Here is a 26,627-nt window from a genome sequence, read left to right on the forward strand (position 1 = left end):
GTTGATAAGATAAATAAGAAAAGGTCTATAGACAGTTGGTGGCCAGTGGAGACTAATGTGTCTCTTTGTCTCTTACTAAAGACTTGTATACAAGAGTTTCATTGTTGACAGCTGTGGAGGGTTTTGATTCTCTCCTGGATTCAGGCATTAATCTAGCTCAGGTGGAAATTGTGGAGGGACCAGAGAGTGAGTGTTCTCTACTTATTATGTTGGCAACTGCATTATTGTGTCCCTTAGAATCAAAAAAGGAAGTAGAAACTGAACATCATCCTGCTGTTCAACAAGGTTAAAATTCCTGTTTAACATGAGAGAATCGATTCCATCTTCCACTGTGAATTTAGGGGGTTGGAGAGCAATTTATATCCAGAAGGATGGAAAAGCGTCAATGTATGGCCATCGATTCCAGAGAGAACATGTATTTTAGAGATCTCTTGGTGAAGCAGGATTCACTGAAACTAGTCTGCAGATCTACTAAGAGCAACAAAGACTGCTTTATTATCATTTAGTGTGACTCCCTCTCAATCATAAATGGGGCTCATGTGTCTTTATACAAAGAGCAGAGGGAGAGTAACTCCCTTGACTCCAGTCAGAAATGGAGACACACTACAGGGTATCCAGTGCTGGGAGCTCAACCCCAGAAAGAGGGCATGTACTGATATAACACAGGGATTGTGGTGGCGCTCACATGGCATTTGCTCTGTTATTTGAAAGAGTGCTAAGGGCCCAGCTCCTGCGACTGGCCAGTGAATTATCTTCTTTGCTGGGCAAAAACCAGAGTGAAGGGGAACTTCCCTATTAGGGGATAAATGTTCCCAGAGTGAATCTGAGAATCAAATGCATGCATTATTCTCACCAATCAGTATTTATTAAGAACTGTTTGAGCACAGGATACTAAACACACAAATAGTCTTTGAAGCAGCATGGCATAGTGGATAAGTCCTGGGTTCTTGTCCTGGCTCCATCACTCATCTGCTGTGTGACCTTGGGAAAGTCACTTAACTTCTCTGGGCCTCAGTTACCTCATCTGTAAATTGGGAATTGAGACTGGGAGCCCCATGTGGAACACGGACTGTGTCCAACCCAATTTGCTTGTATCCACACCAGTGCTTAGTACAGTACTTGGCACATAGTAAGTGCTTAACAAATACCATAATTATTATTATTTAAGCATACATATTACCTGCCTTGCCTGTTTTCGCCACCCTGCACCTTGCACTACACCTCACCTCATCTTTCCAGCTCACCCCTACATTTTGCTAACCCCCATAACTGAACCTGAGTACCTTCTCTACCTGAGGATATGGGCTGCGGTCCCTTGTTTCCTCCACAAACGAAAAGGTCAGATTGATTTTTTTGTTTGTTTTTACAGTAGATGGATGCATAAGGAGAGGGAAATGTTCCTGGATTGATTCTGGAAAGGAGTATATAAATGTACGAAGAAAAGCAAGTGAGCAATTTACTAGGGAATCACTAGAAATGGGTGATGACCCCAGCAGTATGCATTCAGCTATAATGCAGGAGCTTTATTCTTGCAGGACTCCGGGTTAAGGAAAACTCATATTGTAGTACACATCTGGAATCTAACATCATGCACGTACACATGACGTTTCTTCTGACACTTTATCGTGCTGTTTTCAGAGACGTTCATGTTGGAAAAACTTTTCTTAATCCAGCTATTGTGTTCTAGCTAAATCACTTACTGAAAAACTGCATCTGCACAACTGCGTGTGATGTGAGTTGGCATTGGTCTTAGGCCATTTTTAATTTTTATATAGTATTTGTTAAGCATTTACTCTGTGCCAGGTACTGCACTAAGTGCTGAGGTGGGTACCAGCTAGTCGAGTTGGACACAATCCATGTCCCACATAGGGCTCACAGCCTTAATCCCCATTTTACACATGAGGTAACTGAGGAACAGAGCAGTGAAGTGACTTGCCCAAGGTCACACAGCAGACAAGTGATAGAGCTGGGATGAGAACTAGGTCTTTCTGACTCCCAGCCCCATGCTCTACCCACTAGCCCACGCAGCTTCTCTAGACCACGCTGCAAATTCCTCTAAGCCTGCCTGCCTATCATCTGAAACCCTATGTTTATGGAAAAGAAAGGTAAGCCCCGTGACTTTGATTCATTTACACTCACTCAGCTCTTCAAAAACTTATTTTGCAAGAGCCACTCTGCTGTACAAAATGCTTGATGGGCCCTCACTCAGCCTTTTTCTTTGAACCCAGAGCCTGCAGTTTTGCCAAGGATCAGAGTCTTGAGTTGCAGAAGGGCTGTCTGATTCCAAAATGGATCAGGACACATTCTTTCAGCTATTCATGAGTCTGCAGGGAGCTGAGGCAGTTTGTGAGGTGATGCTTATAGGAAAGTAGCCTTACTAGGGTATCCAGGTGGCTGAGCGACTGCTGAGGAGGTGATGATTTGTGATTCCTGCTCATGCAGGGAAGTTTGCAGCTACGGTTGTATTTAGATTGGCTTCATTCACTCTATGTGAGCAGAAGCTCAGCTATTGTTCTGCTCTATGCACAGGGACCACACCTTAATTCTGAGAGAAAAACCATTTAAAGAGCAGCATCTCAGCAACTGACTGAATGTGCATTTATTTATATGAATGCATATAATTATCATTCTGAACCTTAATTCCCTTCACATATATTGAAAATGCTGACTCCTTAGGTATGAGATGTGGTATGCCCTAAAAAACCGACATGAAAGACAAGAAAACCCGAACTATAAGCCACTTAGAGACTCATGTCGTTTGAGGCACGAAACATTTTTAAACCTGATTTTCAGGGGATTCTGTGGATGATGACTGATATCAGGCCCCAAATTACAGAATTTCAATTTAATAGGAAGTCTGAATGTTTGAGGTTGAAAGTCTTATTCTGGCAAAGAAACCCCTGGCCCTTTTTGGAGTGGGTGAAAATTCAAGGAGAGAAACCAGGGGTGAGTGTATTAATGGAGAGAAATATTGGAGTCTTCCATTGTATTAGAAGTTAGAGCTTTTTTTTTTTCCCTGGTAGGAAACTTGTCCTAGTTTTCAGAGACTCAAAGAAGCAAAGCGATCTAAGTAATGATATACAGGCATCCCCCCAGTTCCGGACGACCAAAACATATAAAATATGGAGATGCGTCATACTCTAATTGCTGACATAGACCAGGATTCCAAAAGCTCCACCTAACACTACCTTCAAACACTGCAGGGAATTCTTTCCCCTCCCCTGTCCCAACGGAGACTTGAAGTCCAGCATCTCCACTTCCACTGGGGTCTCAGGAGGGAGGCAGCACAGATGGGGCAGGATAGAATGGGTAGATCTTTTAGGCTCTCCATTTATAGGCAACTCCATTTCTCCCACCTTGATTCTGTGCTGCTTTCCCCTCATTCAGCCGTTCCCTCACCCCTGCTGGAACCCAAACCAGACACCAGCTTCTCCACTTCATTCCAAAGTAGCACAGAATTGTGGCAAGGTAGAAAAGGTTTGTCTGTGTCCACCTAAAATATCTGTCCCTTCCACCTCACCCTTATTCGATGCTTCTGGGAAAGCTCCAGTCCCCAGCAGCAGAGGAAGAGATTGTCAGGGCTGGCCACTAAAGCTAGAATCTTAACTCCACCACCTGGTCAAATTTTTGGATTAAAAGTTTTGTATCAATTTTCATGAAAGCAGTTAAACTTTTAAAAATCACTGAAGACTAAAACCCTCAACACAGACTAGTTTAAAGGTGTACAGAGATGTTTAAAAGGACTTAGCCAGGTTCAAGATGCTTTATGAAGAAAAAAAGATGGCTGTGGGAGAGAAGACTCCATTAGATTGTAAATTCCTCCACCAGATTGTAAACTCCTTTAGGACAGGGATTGCATCTACCAACTTGTACTTTCCTAAGCAGTTAGTACAGTGCTCTGCACACAATAAGCCTTCAATAAATACTACTGATTGATTAAATATCAATAGTTGGCTATTTTTCAACCCACATTTTTCACTAAAGTTGAAAAACCACTATCACAGTAAACAGAGTAAATTTCTACTTTTGCAGCCTCCTACAAAGATTCATAATCATAACTCCTTATTTGGTTAATGTTGTGATGTTATGCTTTGAATGACTCTAAAAGAGAATAAATAATAGTTCAGTGATGTTTAACATTACATGTACAGGAATTTAGGATTTTTTTCCAGAGGTTTTTGAACTGATCCCAGTTCAAAACAAGAGCTTAGTACAGTGCTCTGCACACAGTAAGTGCTCAATAAATACAACTGACTGAATGAATGGATAAATAACATGCAAGTCTATGATGGCACTTGTTAAGCACTGTACAAAGCACTGGGATAGATAAAAAGATAATTAGGTCAGGCACAGACCCTTTCCCATACTGGGCTCACATCTTAGTAGGAGGGAGACCAGGTGTTGAATCCCCATTTTGCAGATGAGAAAACTGAAGCAGCTTGGCCTAGTGGATAGAACACGGGCATGGGAGTCAGAAGAACCTAGGTTCTAATCCTGGCTCCGCCACTTGTCTGCTGTGTGCTGTGTGCTTTTGCCTCAGTTACCACAGCTGTAAAATGGGGAATTAAGATTGTGCGCCCCATGTGGGTCAGGGACTGACTTAGAACAGTGCCTGACACACAGTAAGCCCTTAAGAAATGCCACAAAAACTGGGGCACGGAGACGTTATAAGTGATTTGCTCAAGATACCAAAGCAGGCAAGTGGCAGAGCTGGGATGAGAAGCCAGTTCCTCTGACTCCTGGGTCCATGCTTCTTTCTTTATGGCACGATCCTTCTCTGGGAAAAACATACCTCATGATACAGCCATCCATGAGTCACCCACGTTTCTGAGGAACCCATGACAGCTGTATCATGGGGGTGCCCATAATATTAAAATCCCCGAGATTTATATAAGTACCTTTCTTCCTAGAGACGCAAAATGCATCCCAAGTAGAACTGTGTCATTAACTCTCAGCTCTCAGAATTGCATTCAACATCTCTGTGTGACACAGAAGGAGCATCTATTATTAGTCCCAATTTTTCAGATAGGGAAATTGAGATAGAGAGCGTGAAAATGGCTTGCCAAGGGCACACAGAAAGTCAACAACAGAATCAAGAACAGGACTCAGGTTTCCACTCAGTGCAATGTGCCTGTTACTGACAAAGCCACAGCTTACTGGCCTTCTTGACACAGTTTACAGTTCCTCATCTTCCTAAACCAAGAACAACAAATAACTGCCTATAGCATTTAGACTCACTGTGTTCCCGTGCCTAGGTTCCAAAGAAAATGGAACAAAAAAGAAAAGGGGCAGAGGATGTGATTTCTGTAGGGCCAGCAGCCTGGTTTCCATTAAGCCTCACCTGATTTATTTTAGGACCTGGGCACTTGGGCCAATCTTTATTTCAGTAGAGGGATATTAACCTCAGGAACAGGCATATTCATCAAACACCACAGTAAATAAAGCCCCGTGTTTGGAGGTAGGAATTTCAAAGGGATAAGGCTCCTGAGAGCAGAGACTATGGGATTGGTTCTTGATGAACTCTCAAAAGCGCTTTGTACAGTGCTCTATACACAGTAGGTACTAAATAAGTACCATTGGTTAACTGAGAGAATAGGAAGGGTAGCACTTTAATACCACCTCTTTGTGCTGGCGTGTGGCTTTGATGGAACAAGAGATTTGGGGAGTCATGTTTCCTGCATATTCTTAGCAGGGTTCTTGGTTTTGTTCAATTGGCATCTAGTTAGCTTTCAGTGATTAAGGATTGATGTTGCTTCTCTAATTCTCTTGGGTAAATAAATCCAAGATGCTCATCCATCATGAGAATGATTACTGTGAAAGGATGTGATTCCCTCCATTAAGGAGGCCAGCCTATAATGGTTTTGACCAATTGCCTACTTCACATAATGATTTCATAAAGGAGGGGGGAGGGTGGCATAAGAAACTTACTTTCCCAGTAGACTTGACTCCTTTCCAAATGCAGAAGAAACAAATCACCCAGACAAGAAGAAGACAGAGAGCCAGGTCCCATTTGAGAATGCCAAGATCTTCGATTCCTGAGGACAAGCTCAACACGTTGCGCCTTAATGAATAAAACAGAAACAAGCAGAGCCAGGGAGAAAAAAAAAATAAATGAATATCTCCAGCCAATGCACCAAGCATTCTCTGAAACAAATTTTCCAACATATAAATTGAGGACCAGTATCTGCCAGGCACACCAACTTGCTTCTAGGGTCTGGCAGCATTCTCTGGTACTCTTTCGTGTGGCTTTGGGTCAGAGTCCAGGAAAAGGTCCTTTTCAGGGACTAATCGTTCTATAAATAAAATGTATGGGTCAGGGTTGTTTGCAGCAACTGCGCTAGGCTTAGGAAGGAGCCAGGTTCCAATGACAACGTTCTCACTGCTTTTCTAGCCAAGGTTCTCAAAGGTAAATTCTCACCATTGTTCTTCCTGAGTTAGTGGCATAATTGGCATGATGGGGAATCACAAATCCTGAGGCCCAGAAGGATTTGCTTCATAGCACAAGACTCAGATCTGCTAAGATTTACTCTCATCCCGTTAATCTTCCCACTTGCCTAGGCAGCTGATTAAAAGCGAGGTGAGTCAAAGTTGACACAATTAGGACCTTGTAATTCTGACCCACTGAGGTTTGATCACCTTTGCTCCATGACTCAGTTTGGGAAATTCAAAATAAAGTCAGCCTTTTAGGGCTAAATGCTTGCTTAACTTCCTTTTTTCATCTGTGTCCATGGAGATATAAAATACACATGTATATGTGTATATGACTGGAAAAGGAATTCCTCTGTGCTCTGCCTCCTGATGGAAGGAAAGGTTGTTGGGAGCCACAGTAACCACACTCTGAGAACAGTTGTGTGTGTGCGTGTGTGTGTAGTCTGGTTATTCCATGGGTTTTTAGGAGACAGAGCTCTTGACCCCATAGCATATTCTTCCCATGTTCAAACTGAGAAGCTATGGTAACACTCCAGACACCACCCGCTAACATTCTCTCCCAGTTTATGCCACTTCCTTAGATGGTGGGGACACTGGGGGAAGTCCTGGGGAGAAAGCTGGGGAATGCCCAGATGGTGGTGCTGGTCCTCGGATAGCTTGCCAATTGCTTTCAGGGACCTTGGATTGTAGTTCTTTGCAATACTGCCAATTCAGAAGTCAACTGGAATTGGGACAATGGAATAAATAATAATAATAATAATAATAATTTTGGTATTTGTTAAGCCCTTACTATGTGCAAAGCACTGTTCTAAGTGCTGGGGAGGATACAAGGTGATCAGGTTGTCCCATGTGGGGCTCACAATCTTAATCCCCATTTTACAGATGAAGTAACTGAGGCACAGAGAAATTAAGTGACTTGCCCAAAGTCACGCAGCTGACAAGCAGCAGATCCGGGATTTAAACCCAAGAGCTCTGACTCCCAAGCCCGTGCTCTTTCCGCTGAGCCACTCTGCTTCTCTAATGGAAGCTCTGAGGACCTGAACTGCCATCCCAGACAGGCACTCTCCAACACTCTTCCCTGCCCATGTCGTCTCCGTGGAGGGCAAGAGAACAGGAAGAGGAACTAGGAGTCCTTCTAGACCGTGAGCCTGTTGTTGGGTAGGGACTGTCTCTATATGTTGCCAACTTGTACTTCCCAAGCACTTAGTACAGTGCTCTGCACACAGTAAGCGCTCAATAAATACGATTGAATGAATGAATGAATAGGAGAAGGAGTAGGACCTTCAGAGATCTGTTGGCACCATTTCCGGTTTACTTTGGGGCACTCTCCTGCCACCCCTACCTACCCAGACAGGAGATTGTGCTGGATAGCCCAAGTCAGCTGGACATTCCCCAGGGCTTCCATGGAGTCAAGCACCCAGAAGTGCTGTGGGTACTCCGGGGATTAAACAGTCGACCTGGAGGGTCCCCACTCTTTCAAGTAGCAGGGAGGTCTCCAAGATAGAGCTGCAGAGACATAGCAGGATAAACAGAGCAGGATAGGAAAATAAAGCTGACTGAATTGAGGGGATGAGATGAACTAGAAATTGGAGTTGAGATTCAGAGCAGGCGGTTAAGCTAGATAGGTGTAAAAGGGGTAGACTATGGTCAGCAATCGGTCAATCAATCAATAGGTTGTCTCCCAAGTAAAAAACAAAAACAAAAATAAAAGGTCGTTTCTCTACTTTGGGCCATATCAAGTACATGGTCAAGCACATTAGCCATTTTCTTAGTTGTGCAGGAAGCATGGATCAACGGATTGCTATGCAAAGTTGGCAAATCAAGACCTAAATAATTTATTTTGGACCACAAGGACATGCTGCTGGTTTGGGAACTTGGGATTTCACAGAGTCTATGCCCCTCCTGTGAGATGTTCAATTGCAAAGGGAAGCTGAGATGGCACAGAACATCTACATCTAAGTGCAGGTAGAGTTTTCTGTCTTTAGCCTAAGCAGATAGCATGTTTACCGAGCTTTGACACAAGGTTACAAAGGTTTAAATTATTTTTTCCCTGTGAACCCAGTTTTTTTGTTTTATAAACTCATTCCTAGAAATCAGTTGACTCTATTCTAGGTGGGTCAAGGTTAAAAAAGCACATTTTACCAAAATTTGATTTTCAGCTCAACAAGAATTCCATCATAAGCAGTTGATGTTTTCATTAAAAGTGCTAGCTTTAATTCTGGATGCTTAATAATTTGGTAAGCACTCATTATGTGCCAGGAACTTTATTAAACAGGGCGGAAACAAGCAAATTGTGTCGGACATAGTCCCTGTTCCTCGTGGAGCTCACGGTCTTACTCCCCATATGACAGATGAGGCAATTGAGGCACAGAGAAGTTAAGTGACTTGCCCAAGGTCACACAGCAGACATGTGTAAGAGCTAGGATTAGAACCCAGATCCTTTTGACTTCCAAGCCTGTGCTCCATCCCCTAGGCCATGCTGCTTCTCATGCTGCTTAAGTGTTTAACAAAATACCATCTAAAACAATGATACTTGGAAGAGGCTAGTAACTTTGTTTCTCTTCTTTTTGTGTTCTGGGCTTCTCTGCTAATCCTTTGCCAACTGTATTGAATTGGGCAAAGGCTTTAAAACAAAATCAATGCAACATTTAGTCTTGTTGGCTATTCCTTCAATGAAGACCTAAGTGCTTTCTGAAGTAATGAATGGAGGATATTTTTTTTATATAATGGGAAACAAATGTCGGTTTCAAGTTCTGAGGCTTCCTTGGAAACCAAAGTGGAGATTGAAATGATTTAAAAGCAACACCTGCCAAGACTTTGAGCCTATTTTGTGTATTTATTTGTGTTGTGATTTGTTTCATCACTCCTGATGCATCTGTCTCCGATTTTTTCTCCCCATTTGTACTCTTAGATTTTGCGTTCCCCAAGGGACAGAGGCTGTGTCTTAATTCCCACCTGTGTATTCTGTCCCAGCATTTAATACAGTGCTCGCCACACAGTAAGCACTAATAAATGTTCTATAACTACTAATACTACTAATGTTCTTTCCTCTGAAACAGAAGTTTAATCTCTGCAATGCTGCCTCACTGTATACCTGTTTGAATGGCCAATACCAAAGGGGATCTAGAATGGAACCCAAGATATATTCACTGTTGGGAAAATTAAACCTGCGTTTGATGTCGCAATCAGAAATCAGACACTTGAGATTGCAAGAGAGACCGCTGGAATAGTGGCCTTCTCCAACAAAATTCATTGCCACCAGAGATAAGGTGCTGAGAAGTGAGTTATTTTCTGGTCCAGTGAATAGCAATTCCTTCTTGTCTTCTAAATACTCTTCTGGCTGAAATGCTCAGCTGCAGTTCAGTGAGCATTCAAAAGAATGTAAATATGATACAAGTGGGTGCCAAGTATCTTTGTTTTTACTGCAAAGCTGACATTTCTTGGAGAAGATGCCCCCCTGGATAACAATAGAGATAACAACAGGAAAACACACAACCCAACCAAGGCAATAAGCCATGTCTACACAATGTATTTTCAAAATTCCTCACAACTGGTGCTGCCTCACTCAAAGAAGTTCAATAGGAGAATTTGTCTCACAAGAGCTGTTTGCAAGTGTGACTCACTTATTTGATTCTAACGGGACTAGCCTAATTATGCAAGTATCTCTCTCCCTTGAGGTTTTTAGTTTTTAGAAACTTTGGGGTGGAAGGATCACTAGCTCTATATTAACTTCGAGGCCGATTCTGCTGAGCTTTATGCGGGGCAAAACAGGCATCCTACAAGCATTGATTGAGGCAGACAAGGCCATAGTTTCTGCTACTGGAGAAATGCTCTTCTTGAAGAATGAGAAGTAATAATGAACTTCCAGCCAAACACCATGTCGGAGTAGGCCAAGATTTGGTTTCCTGAGTCTCACTCACTTAAGGGTGAGACTTCTAACAACACAGTAAGACCTCTGTTTTAGATAGGAGCTTAATTCAGAAGCCACTGTGAATTTGTAACTTTCTGGGCTACACGCATCTTTGGATCTAGGCAAATACGTCCACTCACTCTAGATGGTAGGTAATTTAGTACTGTAGCTGAGGACTTAGTAGGCATACTGGCACCACCATATTCAATGTCAGATTACATGCTTTTAGAGGGCAGGCATCTTGTCAATTTAACAGCTACCCAGCACCATGAGAGTGTGGTCACGTAATAAACACCAGTCAACGGTGAGGATGACAATTAACATGTCCAACTAATCTGAGGTTAGGAATATGATGAAGTTTTTTTCACCCAACACATTTTGCCTTGCTAGCAATTATTTTTAGGGCTGACAAAATGTACTGGATCTTACCCCAAAAGGAACTTAGTCTTGCTATCTATTTGGAAAAGCATATCAAAAAAATGCTACGATGGCAACTGGTCAGTGATCATGTAGCATGCATGATAATGTATTATCATGTACTGTAATGTAATGATGTAATATGGAAAGAACTAACAACATAGACCATTGTGGTTTGGCTTGATTCGTGTTGACTCAATTTTCACATTCTCTGGAAGAAAACCCAAGCAAGAAGCAAGCTGGATTCAAGGTTGGGCAGGTATTGCTTCTGCCCTCATCCACAGCTGTGGTAGAGAGCAGCAACATGAATCCTGTAACAACGGGAGGTGTAACTGGCTCCAGAATGTGAACACAAACAATATGAAAAGGACTTGTGCAATGCCAAAACAGAGACCCACTTCAAATAATCATGTTGCCAGAAACAGGACCCTCCTTGGTGACAGAGACAAAGTTCTATCTTGGCAACTCTGTTGATAAGGAACAGCAGCGCAGCCCTGTGTACAAGGCGGAAACAGTCTGAAAGATCTTCTTAAAACTTATATTTGCCTTCAAGGGCAGATAAAACTTTGTTGGATTTTGTTTTGCTTGTCAGAGGCTAATGTTTCAATGATCATGTGACAGGCTCTCTTGGATAAGGACAAACAAGGTGTGATGATTGCCCAGCCTTAAAAACATTAAGCTCAAAACTTCCATTCAGATCTGTTATTTAAGAAGATTTCCCCCATAAAACTGCATCCTTTTTCATTGTGGCATTCATAAACTTTTAATTTTTTTAAAATATAAGATGGTAAACAAGCCAAATTGTCTGATTCCCCTCTTGCTTGCTACTAAACCCCTTGGGCTCATGAATCAAACTGTAATGCCAATAAAGTGAACGACAGAGTCAGAAGTACATCCAAAAACACTGTCTGCAGAACACCCTTGCTATATCTTAGAGCTTGAACCAGTTCAGGTTAACAGATAAAGATGGTTATAGCTTGCAACTTGTAGTCTTTGGCCTGCTCAAGAATCCTGAAGAACAATGAACTCACCTCTCACATGGCAGGGGAATAAAAACTTCACATGCTCAGAAATGAAAACTTAAAAATTTCCAGGTCTGAGCATTTTACGTAGCCTGGGAGAGTCCATGTTATTTGGCGAATGACTCCTTTCAGCACTGGGGTGGGGAAATTCTCCTAACTGTGTTAATAACTAATCAATAACTAAAGGAAAAACAGGTTTTGAAGGAATAGGTTGGTGTTATCATCAGTCTGCTGTGTGAACTTGGGGAAGTCACTTAACTTCTCTGGATCTCAGTTTCCTCATCTACAAAATGGGGATTAAGACCCATGAGCCCCATGTGGGACAGGGACTGTGTCCAACCTAATTATCTTGTATCTACCCCAATGCTTAGGACAGTGCCTGACACATAGTAAGTGGTTAGCAAGTACCACAATTATTATTATTAATACTTCTATTACTACTACTAATAATAATAATTGAGTGCTTACTGTGAGTAGAGCACTGTACTAAGTGCTTGGGAGAGTACAATATTACAGAGTAGTGTCATGTTTGTTTCATAGCCCTCAGAGTATTAAGTAACCTTAAAGGAAGGTGATTAGGGAAAAAATTGAAATTTAAAATCAAAAGCGAGGAACCTTCAGTATAAAAAGAACTGCTCCCCTTATCGTCCTCTAAGTGTCTATCTGGTAAAGGAAGATTTGAATTCTGATTGCACCATTTAATGACAGAATTGTACATACACACATAATCTGTATCATAAAGGATGTGTCGAGTTGAAAGGTTAGGTGATTACCAGGTGAATGCAGAGAGGAACTTGACCATTACTGGAGAAGCATTCATATGTTGCCAATTTGTACTTCCCAAGCGCTTAGTACAGTGCTCTGCACATAGTAAGCGCTCAATAAATACGATTGATGATGATGATGATCAGTGATTTTCCATAACCTACCCTAGATTACAGGAGTCGAAGTGTTTCACCAACTTTTCAGTTAGATTTGCAACACACATTGGAGTGGATTTGAGTTTCCCCCTTCTTTACTTGCCCTGCCCATGCCTAGGTGAAGATGTTGGCGTGAAATGGCAGAAAGGCAGAAAGCAGTAGAAAAAGAAGAAAAGGGTTCAACTGCTCACCAAACTACATCGTCGGTCTCTAAAGAATCACAGGTTGACTTTAGTTTTGTGCTGTGGATCCTCAGACTACAAATGGAGAGGGTATGGGAAGTTTATTTTGGGAACTGAATGGAAGTTGAAGGAAATGTACCGGAAGTGAGCCTGAAACCTGGCAAAACTAAGTTTCGGTACATGATAAAGTCCCGAAACAGATGTTCCTGGGTGGTGGCTGGGGACGCACTCTGTCCAGGTTGACTCCAACCCCAGCCTCTGCTGTCTGTATCTCTTTGGTCTCCATCAACTGCAGCCCCATCTTTCCCATTTACTCTGCCTTGAGGCCTTGGGCTGTGGGCCTGGAATCTGCTTCAGTGGCTGGCTGGCCACCATTCCCCAGAGCCTCGCCAGAGCCTGCTTGCCACTGGTGTAGCAGAGGTGGCAAGGGTGGCTGACATTCTAGTTAGAAATTTGTTTCTACTTTCAGCACTGAAAATAAACCCTGGAAATGTATCATAATGACTGCTGGGTGTGGCTCCCATCACAGGTTAGCAAACCATTTGCCAAATACTTGGAAAATGTGTTTATAAGAAAGGAAAGGGGTGAGGCAACACAACCCCATTCAAATGAGAAGAATTCATTGTCAGCATTTCTATTATAAATCTCCATTCTCCAGGCACTTGTAAAAAGCTAATGCAAAGTGCAACTCATTTTAGGATAGGGAAACCCAGCCCAATGGTGAGATCAATGCTTTTAAATATCCGCTTTTTCTCTGCATTAAAAAGCAGAAACTGGCTTTGCACACAGTTCTACTGAGTCCACTGTAGTTTAAAAATGGACCCCCGGCATGTTTGAGAACTTTTTGATCTTTTCTCTCTTGCTATTTTTCATAAAGCATAATATTGACAATGAAATGCCAAGAAAAATTATGGAGACATTTATACTAACAATTATGGTATTTGTTAAGTGCTTACTACGTGCCAAGCATTGTTCTAAGCGCCAGGGTAGATACAATGTAGTCAGGTTGTCCCATGTGGGGCTCAAAGTCTTAATCCCCATTTGACAGATGAGGTAACTGAGGCACGGAGAAGTTAAGTGACTTGCCCAAGGTTACACAGCAGACAAGTGGCAGAGCCGGGATTAGAACCACGTCCTCTGACTCCAAGCCCTTGCTCATTCCTCTAAACCATGCTGAATAATGACCCAGTGAGACAAATTCTCAATTATTCAGGAGACTGAGGAGGAGCTTCACTTCCCCTCTACACCCTGGGAATGCGGCATGTTAGAGAAGCAGCGTGGCTCAGTGGAAAGAACCCGGGCTTTGGAGTCAGAGGTCATGGGTTCAAATCCCAGCTCTGCCACTTGTCAGCTGTGGGACTTTGGGCAAGTCACTTAACTTCTCTGGGCCTCAGTTCCCTCATCTGTAAAATGGGGATTAAGATTGTGAGCCCCCCTTGGGACAACCTGATCACCGTGTAACCTCCCCAGTGCTTAGAACAGTGCTTTGCACACAGTAAGCACTTAATAAATGCTATCATTATTATTATTACCTGGCTTGGATGGAGCTCCCTGTTTAAACTCAATCCACGTGTGTTGTTCCTGAGCTGGCTGAGCTTGAGAAGTGACAGACTGTGCCCCTGGAAGTGGCTGCAATTTAGCTTGGGATGAGGAACCCCTGTAAATGGTATCTATAAAACCATTCAGTATCCTTCACAGCCCTGACCCTGCAGACAACGCATCAGAGAGCAGGCAGTCTCTCCAAGCCAGGTGACAACTGCATCTATTTGATGGCTTCTCTGTGTGGTGGGTTTAGACCCATTTGGGTTGGTTTAGAAACTTCTAACTACCCCACACTGCTTTGTAAAGTCATGCCATCAGGAGCAAACATTTCTGGGGATCTACAAAGTGAGGGGATATTTAAGTAAACTCACAAGGTATTCCCAACGTGGACATAAAAGTGAACCAGTAAAACATTCCAAACTTGGACACTTAAGTGATTTCCTTCTTAAGTCTAAAGCCATAATGGGTAGAATGGGAAAGGGAGCTGCTGGTTTCATTGGCCCACATAAAGGCTTCCTCTTTTTGAGACAGGAAGGTACCAAATTTGCACCTCATTAAAAAAGAAAATGGAAGAGAGAAATTAAACAGTGTAACAGATAGACTATTGGTCCAAATTTCTGAAAGGTTACAAACTCCGCCTTATTCTAACAGGGGGTGTCTGAGAGAGGCTAGAACCCCCAGGAGAGGAGCAGAGAGAACTCTAGACACCCTCTTCACACCCATCTACAAAATTAAGTTGATCCAGAGCAGGCCAGTTGTCAGCAGTTATCAAGGCGGAAACACTAAGGCTTAAATTGGCAAGCCTGCTCTGGGGCCTGGCTCCAGGCGAACTATATACGCAAAGGAATGTATATGAAGTGCAAGTTTATCAGGTGAAAAACACACATTGTTTCCCCCATCCACCCTCCTCTTTGAGCCAGGAGCCAAAAATGCCCGGAGAGGGGTCAGAGATGGGTTTCTCTGCCTTATTGCTCAAATAGAAATGAAAAATTCTTACTCCCAAAACTCGGTGACAGGAGACGAGAAGTTACTGGCATTCAGCGACACCCAGAGTGTTTTATTCTTCCTGAAAGTGTCTTCCACACAGTTGAGTGTGTTCCAGCTCTGGTGGCAGTGGGCCCAGGGCAGTTCACTCTGAAATGACTGGAACAGGTAATACAGCCCCCAAGCCAGAATGACAATGTAGTATACATTCAGGAGGGACACGATCACAATGGAAGCATAACCGATTCCTAAGAGAGAAAAACAACAAAATCAAATGTATCTAGTTACCTTGTCCTGGGCATGAATGGCTTTAGCCAAACATTTTGGAAAATTAAACCTGAATTTAAGCTTTATCCCTCCATTGAAGTCTGTTGCCAGTGGATTAATAGTCATATACAGGGTTTCAAAAAGCCATACCTCAACTCTACAGTGAAACCCTGGAGTTTTGAAAGGCTATCTCTAGAGTGGAGGAGGCATGCTCTTATATGGTTATTACTCAGGTCAATGTTTAACTTCTCTATCAATACTTGACAATACGAAAAATCTCTCCTGTTTGTTCTTAAGTATAGGGTAATGAGAGATAACTAAAAATTACAGCAAACACTGATGGGATGGCATTGGAATGCAGCTCTCCAAAGAGCTAAATTCAATACAACAAAACTCTGTATTTAAAATTAGAAATGGAAGCAGCCCAAGCACCTTACTTGAGAATTCTGCATACTGGAATGGAGTCGATAAGATCCTCCCCAAAAGACACAGAATTCTGGCTGATGATTAAAATTGAGCTTTCCCTTCACTTGGGCTTCTATTAGACCCACAGTGACAATTGTTTGACACTAACACCAATGTGGACCATGTAATGATTTTGTTATAAACTGGGAAAAGCATTTTAACAGCACCGAAAAAGCTCATGAAAACGTATCTGAATTAGGAAGGTGAGGTGAAGACAGTCTGAGAAAGGACATACTTCTTGGTCCTGGATAGTATGGTCCCAAATTAGCCCATGACACACACTCAGGACCCTTAGCCATTCATCAACAGGGCCATGAGCTTCTGGAGAACCTTTCTTTGTAAGAACAAGTGATTTAACATCTGGGATTCAATGTCACACATAATGACCAGGTCCCTATTTCCTGGATTACCCAGAATAGGCCCAGGTGAATTAGGGTCTCTTTGCCTTACCCAATAGGATAAAATCTTGAGCAATGATTTTCAGGTAAATTTCTAGTAAAAATGCTATTATTGTTATCCTCACAATTGCCATCTCAATTTTTCCTTTCCCATTTGCTCACTTCTCTCTCTCCTAGAAACAACTTTGAAGGGGAGGAAGTGCACACAGAGGAAAAGAGAAGCAAAGAAGGTGAGGGATACCAATGGCCCTGGCCCCAGCTTGGAAAACACTATCGAGTGATTGTAATGGTATTGTTCAAAGAATCACATAAAAGCCATACATTTCCCCCAAAATATTTCAGAACAATTTAAGTTTCTTATTTTTTTCTTCTTTTCTTAAAAGGGCTTTAAGGATGGAAAATTTTAGGTTACAGAAATAACTCAAGCCCCTTCAAATTTCCAAAAGATGAAATTCTCTAAGTGGCATTAAGTGAATAGTTCATTCTAATTGATTGCCCAACTCTTCAGTGTCTCTCTCTAAAACAGTCCAGCTGATACACGCCAGATCATACTGCTAAGTGTTTGGAAGCTGAACTGGATTCTGGTGACTGTTTTAAAATTAAACAGACACACTTGCTTAAAATTTGTAATTGTCAGTTCAACATTAGTAACTGGAAATTTGAAACTAATTCGATGGAGAAAATTGGATCCAGGGCACTTTCTGACACTCACAACCCTGGTTTGTTGCTGTTGCTGCTGCCCCTATCTCACCATTTTCCGCACCCCCCTCCCCTGCCAGTGAGCTCTTTTCATTGCATGATCAGGTGGTTGAACCTGGCTTCATGATTATACAGCTAGGGAGCAAAGAGCCAAGTATTCTTATGTATTCTGTAAGATGAGTACTCCATTCTACTGAAAGCCAGTTACCAAGCCAGTGGAAAGAGCATGGAAATGGGAGTCAGAAGATCTGGGTTCTTGTACTGGTTCTGACACTGTCTGCTATGTGACCTTGGGCAAATCACTTAACTTCTCTGTGCCTTAGTTTCCTCATCTGTAAAATGGGGGTAAGATACCTGTTCTCCTTCCCTCTTAGATGGTTAGCCTTATGTGGGACAGTGACTCCATCTGATCTGATTATCTTGTATCTACCCTAGTCCTTGGCACATAGTAAGCATTTAATAAATGCCGTCATTATTATTAACAAGATTCTGCTAATAACCACCCAGCTGAACAAAATCTTAGCTTTTTCAATATGAGTTCAGTGTCAGTATCATAGCATTTACTGAGTGCCTACTGGATGCAGAGCATTGTCCTGAATACTTGGAGAACATACAGAAATAATAAAACATGCTCCCCATCCTCGAGGAAGATAAGCTTATAAATTGATGCCTATACCAGAACTAAAAGAATATCAGAATAAATACTTGATCTTGCCATAATGCACATTTCTCTACGCATTTTGGCTGGAATGTTGTTAAGGAATTAGAGAATGCTTGTCTGAAGACATGAGACTGTTTGGACACAGCATTCCATGCTGCCAAAAGAAATGGCGTCTGTGTGCCCAGTGAGTAGTACAGGAGTTTTTTGTTGTTGTTGTTGTTGTTGTTTTTAAATGTGGGGTTTTGCAGGAATGAAACCCTCATGTTATAGGAGAAGTGGGGTTAAATAAAGCATAAAGGTGGACAAATAAATCAATAATAAATAGTTTTCCATTGTTCTAAGCTATTTGTTTCATTTCCCAAATGGAAGCAAATACTATTCTGACATTTTACCAGTTTTCCCCCACTAATTGCTAGTTTAGTTCCCAAATAGAGTGCACTACTTCTTTATTGTTGCCCAACATGCCTCATGGACTGAGGACTTTTTTTATGGTTTTTGTTAAGCGCTTACTATGTGCCAGGCACTGTTCTGGGCACTGGGGTAGATACAAGCTAAACTTCTCTGATTATTCCCCCATTACCTCCCAAGAATAAAGTGCTCAAGTTTAAATACATTTTAATGCCTTGAATTTCAGTTTCTTTATTCATAAATGAGAACAGTAAGACTTATAGGATTTGGAGATGATTAATTAAGGATCACTAATTCCTTTAAATAATACCAAAGACAACATAAATTTTAGATAACAATTTGGGGAGTCCATTACTCTATTGACAGAGAGCAACCGAAAAATTGAGAATCCTCTTTCAAGCCCTAACTTCCTAGAATAGCAATTAGAAGAGTGAGCACATAGTGAGCACTTAACAAGTACCATATTTATTATTATTAAGAAGTATTATTATTATTATTGAGAAGCAGCATGGCTCAATGGAAACAGCATGGGCTTGGGAGTCAGAAGACATGGTTTCTAATCCTGGCTCTGCCACTTGACTGCTGTGTGACCTTGGGCAAGCCATTTAACTTCTCTGTGCCTCAGTTATCTGTAAAATAGGGATTAAGACTGTGAGCCCCACGTGGGAGAACCTGATTACCTTGTATCTACCCCAGCACTTAGAACGGTGCTTGGCAAATAGAAAGTGCTTAACAAATACCATAATTATTATTATCAGTACAATCAATAACCACATCAACTGGCAGGTTGAACAGCACCAAAAGGAATCATCTTGTTTTGACATTTCCATGAAATGCATTTTCTAGTTCCAATTCACCTTAAACATGAATATTCAACCCAATGAAATAAATACTCAAACCTAAAGTAGTCAACACCCCAGGCTGACCTAGGGAATTATAAGAATAGAAGACCAGTCCAGGATACTCTGGCATTATCACTAATCTTTCCATCTCTGCTTCATGCACTTCTGTAAACTGGAATGGGGTTGGGTCACTCCACAATCACTTGAATAACTTCCTCAATTACAGCACTGCATATCAGCTGATTGCATTAATCAGGAATGTAACTTTTTTAACATTTTTTAACATGTCATTTTTAACAGTTCCCTTTCAGATGGACTGCATTCTAATCCTATCCCAATACCAGGCACCACTTCCTCAACATAGCAAAAATAGACTCTAACAGCCTATGCTACTGTTAATAAAGAGTATCCACTTAAGGTAGGATTTTCAATAAGTTTGTTCTTCAAATTATTGTAACCTAAGTAGATTTCAATTAATGGATGCATCTAATCTGGAATTTTCATATTCTCCTATGGGCTTTCTTTCAATCAATGGTATTTACTGAGCATTTACAGTGTGCAGAACACTGTAGTAAGAGTTTGGAAGAGTACCATTCAACAGAGTTGGTGGACACGTTCCCTGTCCACAATGAGCTTACAATTTCCTGACAGATTTGCCTGTTTATTATCTTTCTCCATCATACTGCTCTCCAACTGAGGAGCAGATTTTTACCTTGAGGTTTCCATATTCTTCCTTAGCATTTGGCATGCATTCAATCCCTCTATATCTGTACCCCCTGCCCCCACCCCCCCCACGCCCAGGGACATTCTTACATGTGCAAAGAGGCTGCTTCATCGCATTAATTTAACCCAAGGGCAAACCTTCACTCAGTGGCTCTTGAGTAACTTCCTAAGTGAGTGAAATCTTCATTTTCTACTGGCCACCATAACAATCGATGGCCCGAATCTATTGTAGGATACACCTGAATGGGTCAAAAATGTGGTAGATACTAACCAGTGAATATAGGACAGATCCTTTCCCAGCAAGTAATTCCTCCTTCAGAGGTGTACTGGCCTAGCACCACCTCCAGGAAAAACACAGGGAGACCTCCCCCAAACAGGAAAATGAAGTAAGGTATAAGAAATGCACCTGTAGAGAGAATACAAAAAAAGGCAAAAATAAAATTCAGGGATAAAGTAGAAGTAGAGCAAATATACTAGAATCTTTGACACAAAAAGTACATAATGAGAATGTCCTCTCCTTCAACACCCTCCTTGACCCTTTTTGATCCAGTTTCCAAACCCTCCACGCCACTGAGATCACTCTCTCCAAGATCACCAATGACCTCCTTCTTGCCAAATCTAATGAACTCTATTCCATTCTAATCCCCCTTCAATCTCTCGGCTGTTTTTGATGCTACAGACAACTCCCTTCTCCTGGAAATACTACCTAACCTTGCTTTGTCTGTCATAGCCCTTTACAGGTTCTCCTCTTACCTCTCCAGCGAATTCTTCTCAGTCTCTTTCACTGGCACCTCCTCTGCCTCCCATCCTCAACTCTATGTATCTCTGTCCTGAGTCCTGCTTCTCTTCTCAATTTATGCTTGCTCTTTTAGAGAGCTCATCTAATTCCATGGTTTCAACTATCACCTCTACACAGAATACTCCAAAATCTACCTTTCCTTTCATTCCCTGCTGCCTCCAGGACATTTCTATAGGGATATCCCACTGGTATCTCAGGCTCAATATCTTAAAAATCGAACTCCTTATCTTCCCTCCCAAATCTGCTCCCCAAGTACCTCTCCCATCACAGTTGACAACACCAACATCCTCCCCATAAAACTGACATTGTCCTTGACTCCTCCTTCTCTTGCAACCCCCACATTCAGTCTTTTGCCAAATCCTGTCAGTTCTTCCTCTACCATTTTTTAAAAGTCTGCCTTTCTTCTTCACAATAATTTTAATTATGGTATTTGTTATGTGCTATGTGCCAGGCACTGTACTAAGATCTGGGCTGGATATCAGCTAATTAGGTGGGACACAATCCATGTCCCACATGGGGCTCACAGTCTTAATCCCCATTTTACAGATGAGGTAACCGAGGCACAGGGAAGTGAAGTGTCTTGCCCAAGGCCACTCAGCAGAGAAGTGGAGGAGCCAGGATTAGAACCAATAACCTTCTGACTCCCAGGCCTGTGCTCTATCCACTACGCCATGCCGCTTCCCAAGCGACCACCACAAGGGTCGAGGCACTTGTCATATTCCAGCTTGACTATGGCATTTGCCTCCTCACTGACTTCTCTGCTTCCAGTCTCCTTTTTTTATGGTATTTGTTAAGCATTTACTATGTGCCAGGCACTTCTCTAAGCGCTGGGGTAGATACAAGGTAATCAGGTTGGACGCAGTCCATGTTCTACATGGGGCTCCCAGTCTTAATCCCCATTTTACAGATGAGATAACTGAGGCACAGAGAAGTTAAGTGACTTGCCCAAGGTCATGCAGCAGGCAAGCGGCAGATCCAGGGCTAGAACCGAGGCCCTTCTGACTTCCAGGACCACGCCCTATCCATGAGGCCATGGTGCTTCTCACAGACCCTCTCCAGTCCATTTTTCATTGCTGTCTGGATCATTCTCTTCGTGTCTTCCCATGACTCAAAATCATCCAGTGGTTACCCATTTCTCTGGGCATCAAGCAACAACTCCCCAATCAATCTAACAAGGGCATTTATTGAGCTCTTACATCACACAATCAGCTCTTTCCTTCCTATTTATGCACTATCTTCTCCCACATTTCATTTCTCTCAGGCCAACCTACATACAGTACTTCCAGTTTTGTCTCTTCCTCTGATGACGTATTGCTCATCCCCTCCCACCTGCCTGGAGCTCCTTTGCCCTTTCAACCATCGGACTGCAGCTCCTGAAGCTCAAGTCCTTCTGAAATCACATTTTCTCCAGGAGGCCTTCCTTGATTAATCTCTCACCTCCCTATGCCATTTCCCCTTCTACTGCTAGTCACCTAAGCACTTAGGTAACCCCCCTCCCTCCCTGCAGAAGCACATATCTTTAGGCTCTGTTTCTTCATCTTGACTGTAATTCATTTTAGTGTATGTTTCCCCAAGTAGGTTGTAAGCTCTTTGAGGGCAGGGATCATGCCTACTAATTCTGTTGTACAGTCTCAAGCACTTAGTATAGCATTCTTCACACAGTAGGAACTCAATAAATACTTTGATTGATTCACTCATAGCTCATTATCAACAGTTAACAATTTCATTGGAAGCAAATCCAAGCAAAAGCGCATTTTCTTAACTCTGAAAAATGAAAACCAGCATTGTTCTGGCCACATTTAAACATTCTAGCTAGATAGCCTTACTTTCTTCACTTTCACCCTCCCAAAAGGCATGTTAACTGGAAATATTGGGTTTGAGTTCCCCTTTCTTCCCACAGGGAACAGAGGGAAGAAGAGCCTTTTCTTCACTTTCCTCTGTGGGTCTCTCCTTCAGCTAGAACTCTGTCCCCCTGGAGAGCGGAATTGCACAGTTGAATCACTCCACTAATAGTCACACTTTGGCTGAAGATTTCTGGGAGAGTAGAGCTTGGAATTGCCTTATGGATCCTTTTGCTCCACCCCTAGTTAGATCTTCTTCAAGCAATGGTGGTTCCATAGTCTGTGATGGAACTATTCATTTCTGGCCACCTCTTTAATGACGACAAAAGAAAATGTCAAACTGTCTATTGGGAATGAATCACGTTTGAGGACTCTTTCATTACAGCCTACTCCTTGACTTCTGATACTACCACTGCTCCTGCATCACTTAGGCTCATTGCTTACACTCCCCTCTTGACCAGAGGCTTCGGCTCCCATCTTCCGCGTCACATAAGAAGGAAGTTGAAGCCAAACTGCAGTTCTCTAACGTGGGATGAGTGGCAGGGACTCCAGTACTCTGGGCCAGAGATAGGCACTGGGTTGCCATATGCACTCCCTCCCCCTGATCCTCCCCCATCAGCAATCCCTAGGAGTGACAAAAGCCATCGGCTGAATGCCTGAAGGGATAAATATCATGCTTAGTAACAGCTATAGCACTCAAATAAAAAGAATGTTTACCCCAGTGGAGACCAGGTTTGAAAGTTCCAATTGTCCCTAAAGCATGTGAATTCTTTTCAAGTATCCTATTAAGGTTGGGAAGGGAGGGGTTAGGTTTAGAGTTAGGGTGGAGAGGAGTGAGGAAGAAATGAAGTATAAATGTTTGACTCATGTTTGTGAATTGTTTGTAAAATAAAGATTGATTATTTTTTTCGGTAAATTGGTGCTTTTTCGGTTACAATAAAAAACTTACAAAAGCCTATTGTGAAATAATCAGCCTTTAGTGTAGGTATTGCATATTATTTAAATATCCCCAAGTTTAAAAAAGAGTTTGTTAAATGTAAAATATGACTATCAATTTTTTTGAAGCTATTCCAATCCACCCCATTCTCCTCCTCCCCATACTAACCCCCCACCAACCAGTCAGTCAATCGTCTTTATTGAGCCCTGACTGTGTGCAGAGCACTGTACTAAGCACTTGGGAGAGTACAATATAACAATATAACACGGGCTTTCTGATGGAAGGTTGGAGGGCTTTAGCTGGTGGAGGGAGAAACCTCAACTTCGAGAGGAGTGGGGAAGTGAAGGAAGCATCTTGGCACAGCCATCATGACGACTAGCTGCCCACTGAAATTTCTGACCTGTATTCTTGACCAGAGAGCTCTAACCTGGCAGCCTCTTCCTTGGTTTTTGATGTCACCCTGTGCCAGGCTGTGCCTCAATTTTCTGTAAAATGGGGTCATTTTTCAGTATTTTACAATTTAATGGATTTACAAGTTACCAGAAACATTAAGACTAATTTCTGTTGATTTTTTCAAAGAGCAGGATGTCTGTGTGCCTGTGAAGGTATCAACTGGTGCAGATACTCACCTCCGCCATTTTTATAGCAGAGATACGGAAAACGCCAGACATTTCCTAAGCCAATAAATCCACCAGCCACGGAGAGCAGAAAGTCAATTTTACTCGCCCACTTCTCCCTCTGGGGTGGTTTGCCCTCTGCTTCATCCTCAGGACGAGTCCCTGGACTCTTGCCAGGGGAAGGCTTCAATATGTCCTTATGGAAATCTTTCAAGCACTGTAGTTTCTCCTTGGTTGCCATGAGCGTGATTTCTGCAAAGACAAAAGAAAAGAATAACATGGGTTTAGCCAGCATTTCTCTTAAATATTAATTGGAGCAATCAGAATTATCAAAGAAAAATACCAAATCATATTCCAGGGGATAGCTTTCCCCAGGCCATTATACAGTCATTTGGGAAGGCTAGATCATCATCAATCGTATTTATTGAGTGATTACTATGTGCAGAACACTGTACTAAGCGCTTGGGAAGTACAAATTGGTAACATATAGAGACAGTCCCTACCCAACAGTGGGCTCACAGTCTAAAAGATATTGGTCACAGGTTGGATGTGAATTTCCCTAGGGTGCCTCATAGCCCATGTAACTACCATAATTATCGAGACCCTTTAGACTGTAAGCTTGTTGTGGGCAGGGAATGTGTCTATCAAATCTTATATTGTACTCTCCCAAGCACTTAGTACAGTGCTCTGCACAAAGTAAGCGCTCAATAAGTAAAATTGATTGATTGATTTACCTCTGAGGGCCCAGAGGTAAAAAACTACTATGCTGAAAATGCCAAGTCACTGTATTTCATTCAGATGCAACTCCATACCCATTCTTGAGCATTTTTTATCTAAACATTTCCTAGCACTTTTTTTAAAAATGAGAGATTTCCCAAGGTTTTGGATTATTTTAGGAGAAGAAAAAATGAAAAGAAAAATATGATTGAATAAAAAGAAAAAAAAGATTCCTGCTTTGACTAAGATATCAATGGGAAAATTGATGGCAGACTCTAGCCTCTGCCCCGTACAATGAAGGCTGAGGCCAATTCTCTCCCTCACAGAGGAAACAAGCTGGGCTGCAAAGAACTGTGCTAGGTGGCCAGGGGTGTAGGAAAGTTCTTGTGCCAACTGACTCTCCTACCTGGCCCCAGGAAACATATATTCCTTGGCAGAGTAGGGGAAGCAGTGTGGCCCAGTGGAAAGGGCATGGGCCTGGGAGTCGGAGGACATGGGTTCTGATGCTGGTTCTGCCACTTTTCTGCTGTGTGACTTGGGCAAGTCACTTAACTTCTCTGTGACTACATTTCCTTATCTGTAAAATGGGGATTTAGACTGTGAGTCCTGTGTGATTGCATTCTTATAGTCTCCTGTGACTTTGGGCAAGCCACTTAACTTCCCTGCGCCTCAGTTACCTCACCTGTAAAACGGGGATTAAGACTGTGATCCCCACCTGGGACAACATGATAACCTCGTATCTCCCCCAGTGCTTAGAACAGTGCTTGGCACATAGTAGGTGCTTAACAAATACCATCATTATTATTATGATTATTATTGTATCTGTTCCAGACCTTAGTATCTTGTATCTACTCCAGCACTTATTACAGTGACTGGCACATTGCAAGCTCTTAACAAATACCAAAGTTATTATTACCATTATTATTATTAACTAAGCTTGAAGAGGGGGAGATTGGGCAAGCTCTCATTGTCTCTTGGCACTGTTTTTCTCACACTGAAGGGTGACATCCACCGACCTCTACTCCACCCTTCAAACTGCTCCCTCGTTCTGTTACTTAGTTTGTGCTTCTCTCCACTGAACTACGTTTTCAAAGTCTTCTACCTGAGTAATTCTCAACTGAAAGGGCTTTTGCACTGAGTTTATTCCTGTTAATAAACAAAAGTATCTTAATTTATTAATGAAAATAACAGAAAACAAGCTACTGACCTCACCTAGTACGAGGTATAAATAAAACTAGGGAACAAGCCAAACCGTAAAAATAAGAGAACACAGAATTCTGTTAACAATTTAGAGACTGAGTGGATATGCAATCGATCAATCAATCGTTAGTGTTTATTAAGCGCTTACTGTGTGCCAAGCACTGTACTACACACTTGGGAGAGTACAATATGCTGTGGTGGTGCTGCATGTCGGTATCCCCTGGAAGATGAAATGAAAGGGGTTATTCCCCAGGATAAGCCAGGGGTGGCATGGCACCACTAGAAAAATAACTCTATGCACCTCCAAGTGAGCGCTGTTCTTCCCCCACCCTATCAATTGCATGCTACATGGCCTGAGCGTTGTAGTGGGATCAGCTCCCCTTGGGTCAGGCAGGGAGGTGAGTGAGGAAGCAGGCATGTAGGGAGGCCCATCTGTCCTCCATTTTCAGGAGAGAGCAGAGCAGTCCCAAGGGAGAACTGGACTCAGACGCCTTCACCAAATAAAAGGGGACCTCTCATAAACCCAAGTGAAAATGGTGCCTTTTCAGCCATGTTAGCATTGGAATTCTAAAATAAAAAATAGTCTTAGTCTTTAATTGCTACTCCAGCCTCTGCTCCCTCTCTACCTGTCTGACTCCTCCTAGGCA

The 26,627-nt window shown here is 42.3% G+C and overlaps 1 protein-coding gene across 7 annotated transcripts in view; it reads right to left on the bottom strand.

Annotated features, from left to right (window-relative positions):
• Positions 1 to 26,627, bottom strand: part of SLC6A6 (solute carrier family 6 member 6) — a 196,371-nt gene that overhangs the window by 26,548 nt on the left and 143,196 nt on the right. For all 7 annotated transcript variants that reach the window (XM_038772387.1, XM_038772385.1, XM_038772384.1 and 4 more), the window contains 4 exons: positions 24,076 to 24,315; positions 20,141 to 20,275; positions 15,420 to 15,654; positions 5,929 to 6,061 (listed from right to left, as the gene is read on the bottom strand). In XM_038772387.1, coding sequence (XP_038628315.1) covers positions 5,929 to 6,061; positions 15,420 to 15,654; positions 20,141 to 20,275; positions 24,076 to 24,304 — 732 coding nt within the window. In that variant the 5' untranslated portion in view covers positions 24,305 to 24,315. The remainder of the gene's footprint in view (positions 1 to 5,928; positions 6,062 to 15,419; positions 15,655 to 20,140; positions 20,276 to 24,075; positions 24,316 to 26,627) is intronic.

Source organism: Tachyglossus aculeatus, chromosome X1 (assembly GCF_015852505.1).
Source record: "Tachyglossus aculeatus isolate mTacAcu1 chromosome X1, mTacAcu1.pri, whole genome shotgun sequence".
Classification (NCBI taxonomy): Eukaryota; Metazoa; Chordata; class Mammalia; order Monotremata; family Tachyglossidae; genus Tachyglossus; species Tachyglossus aculeatus.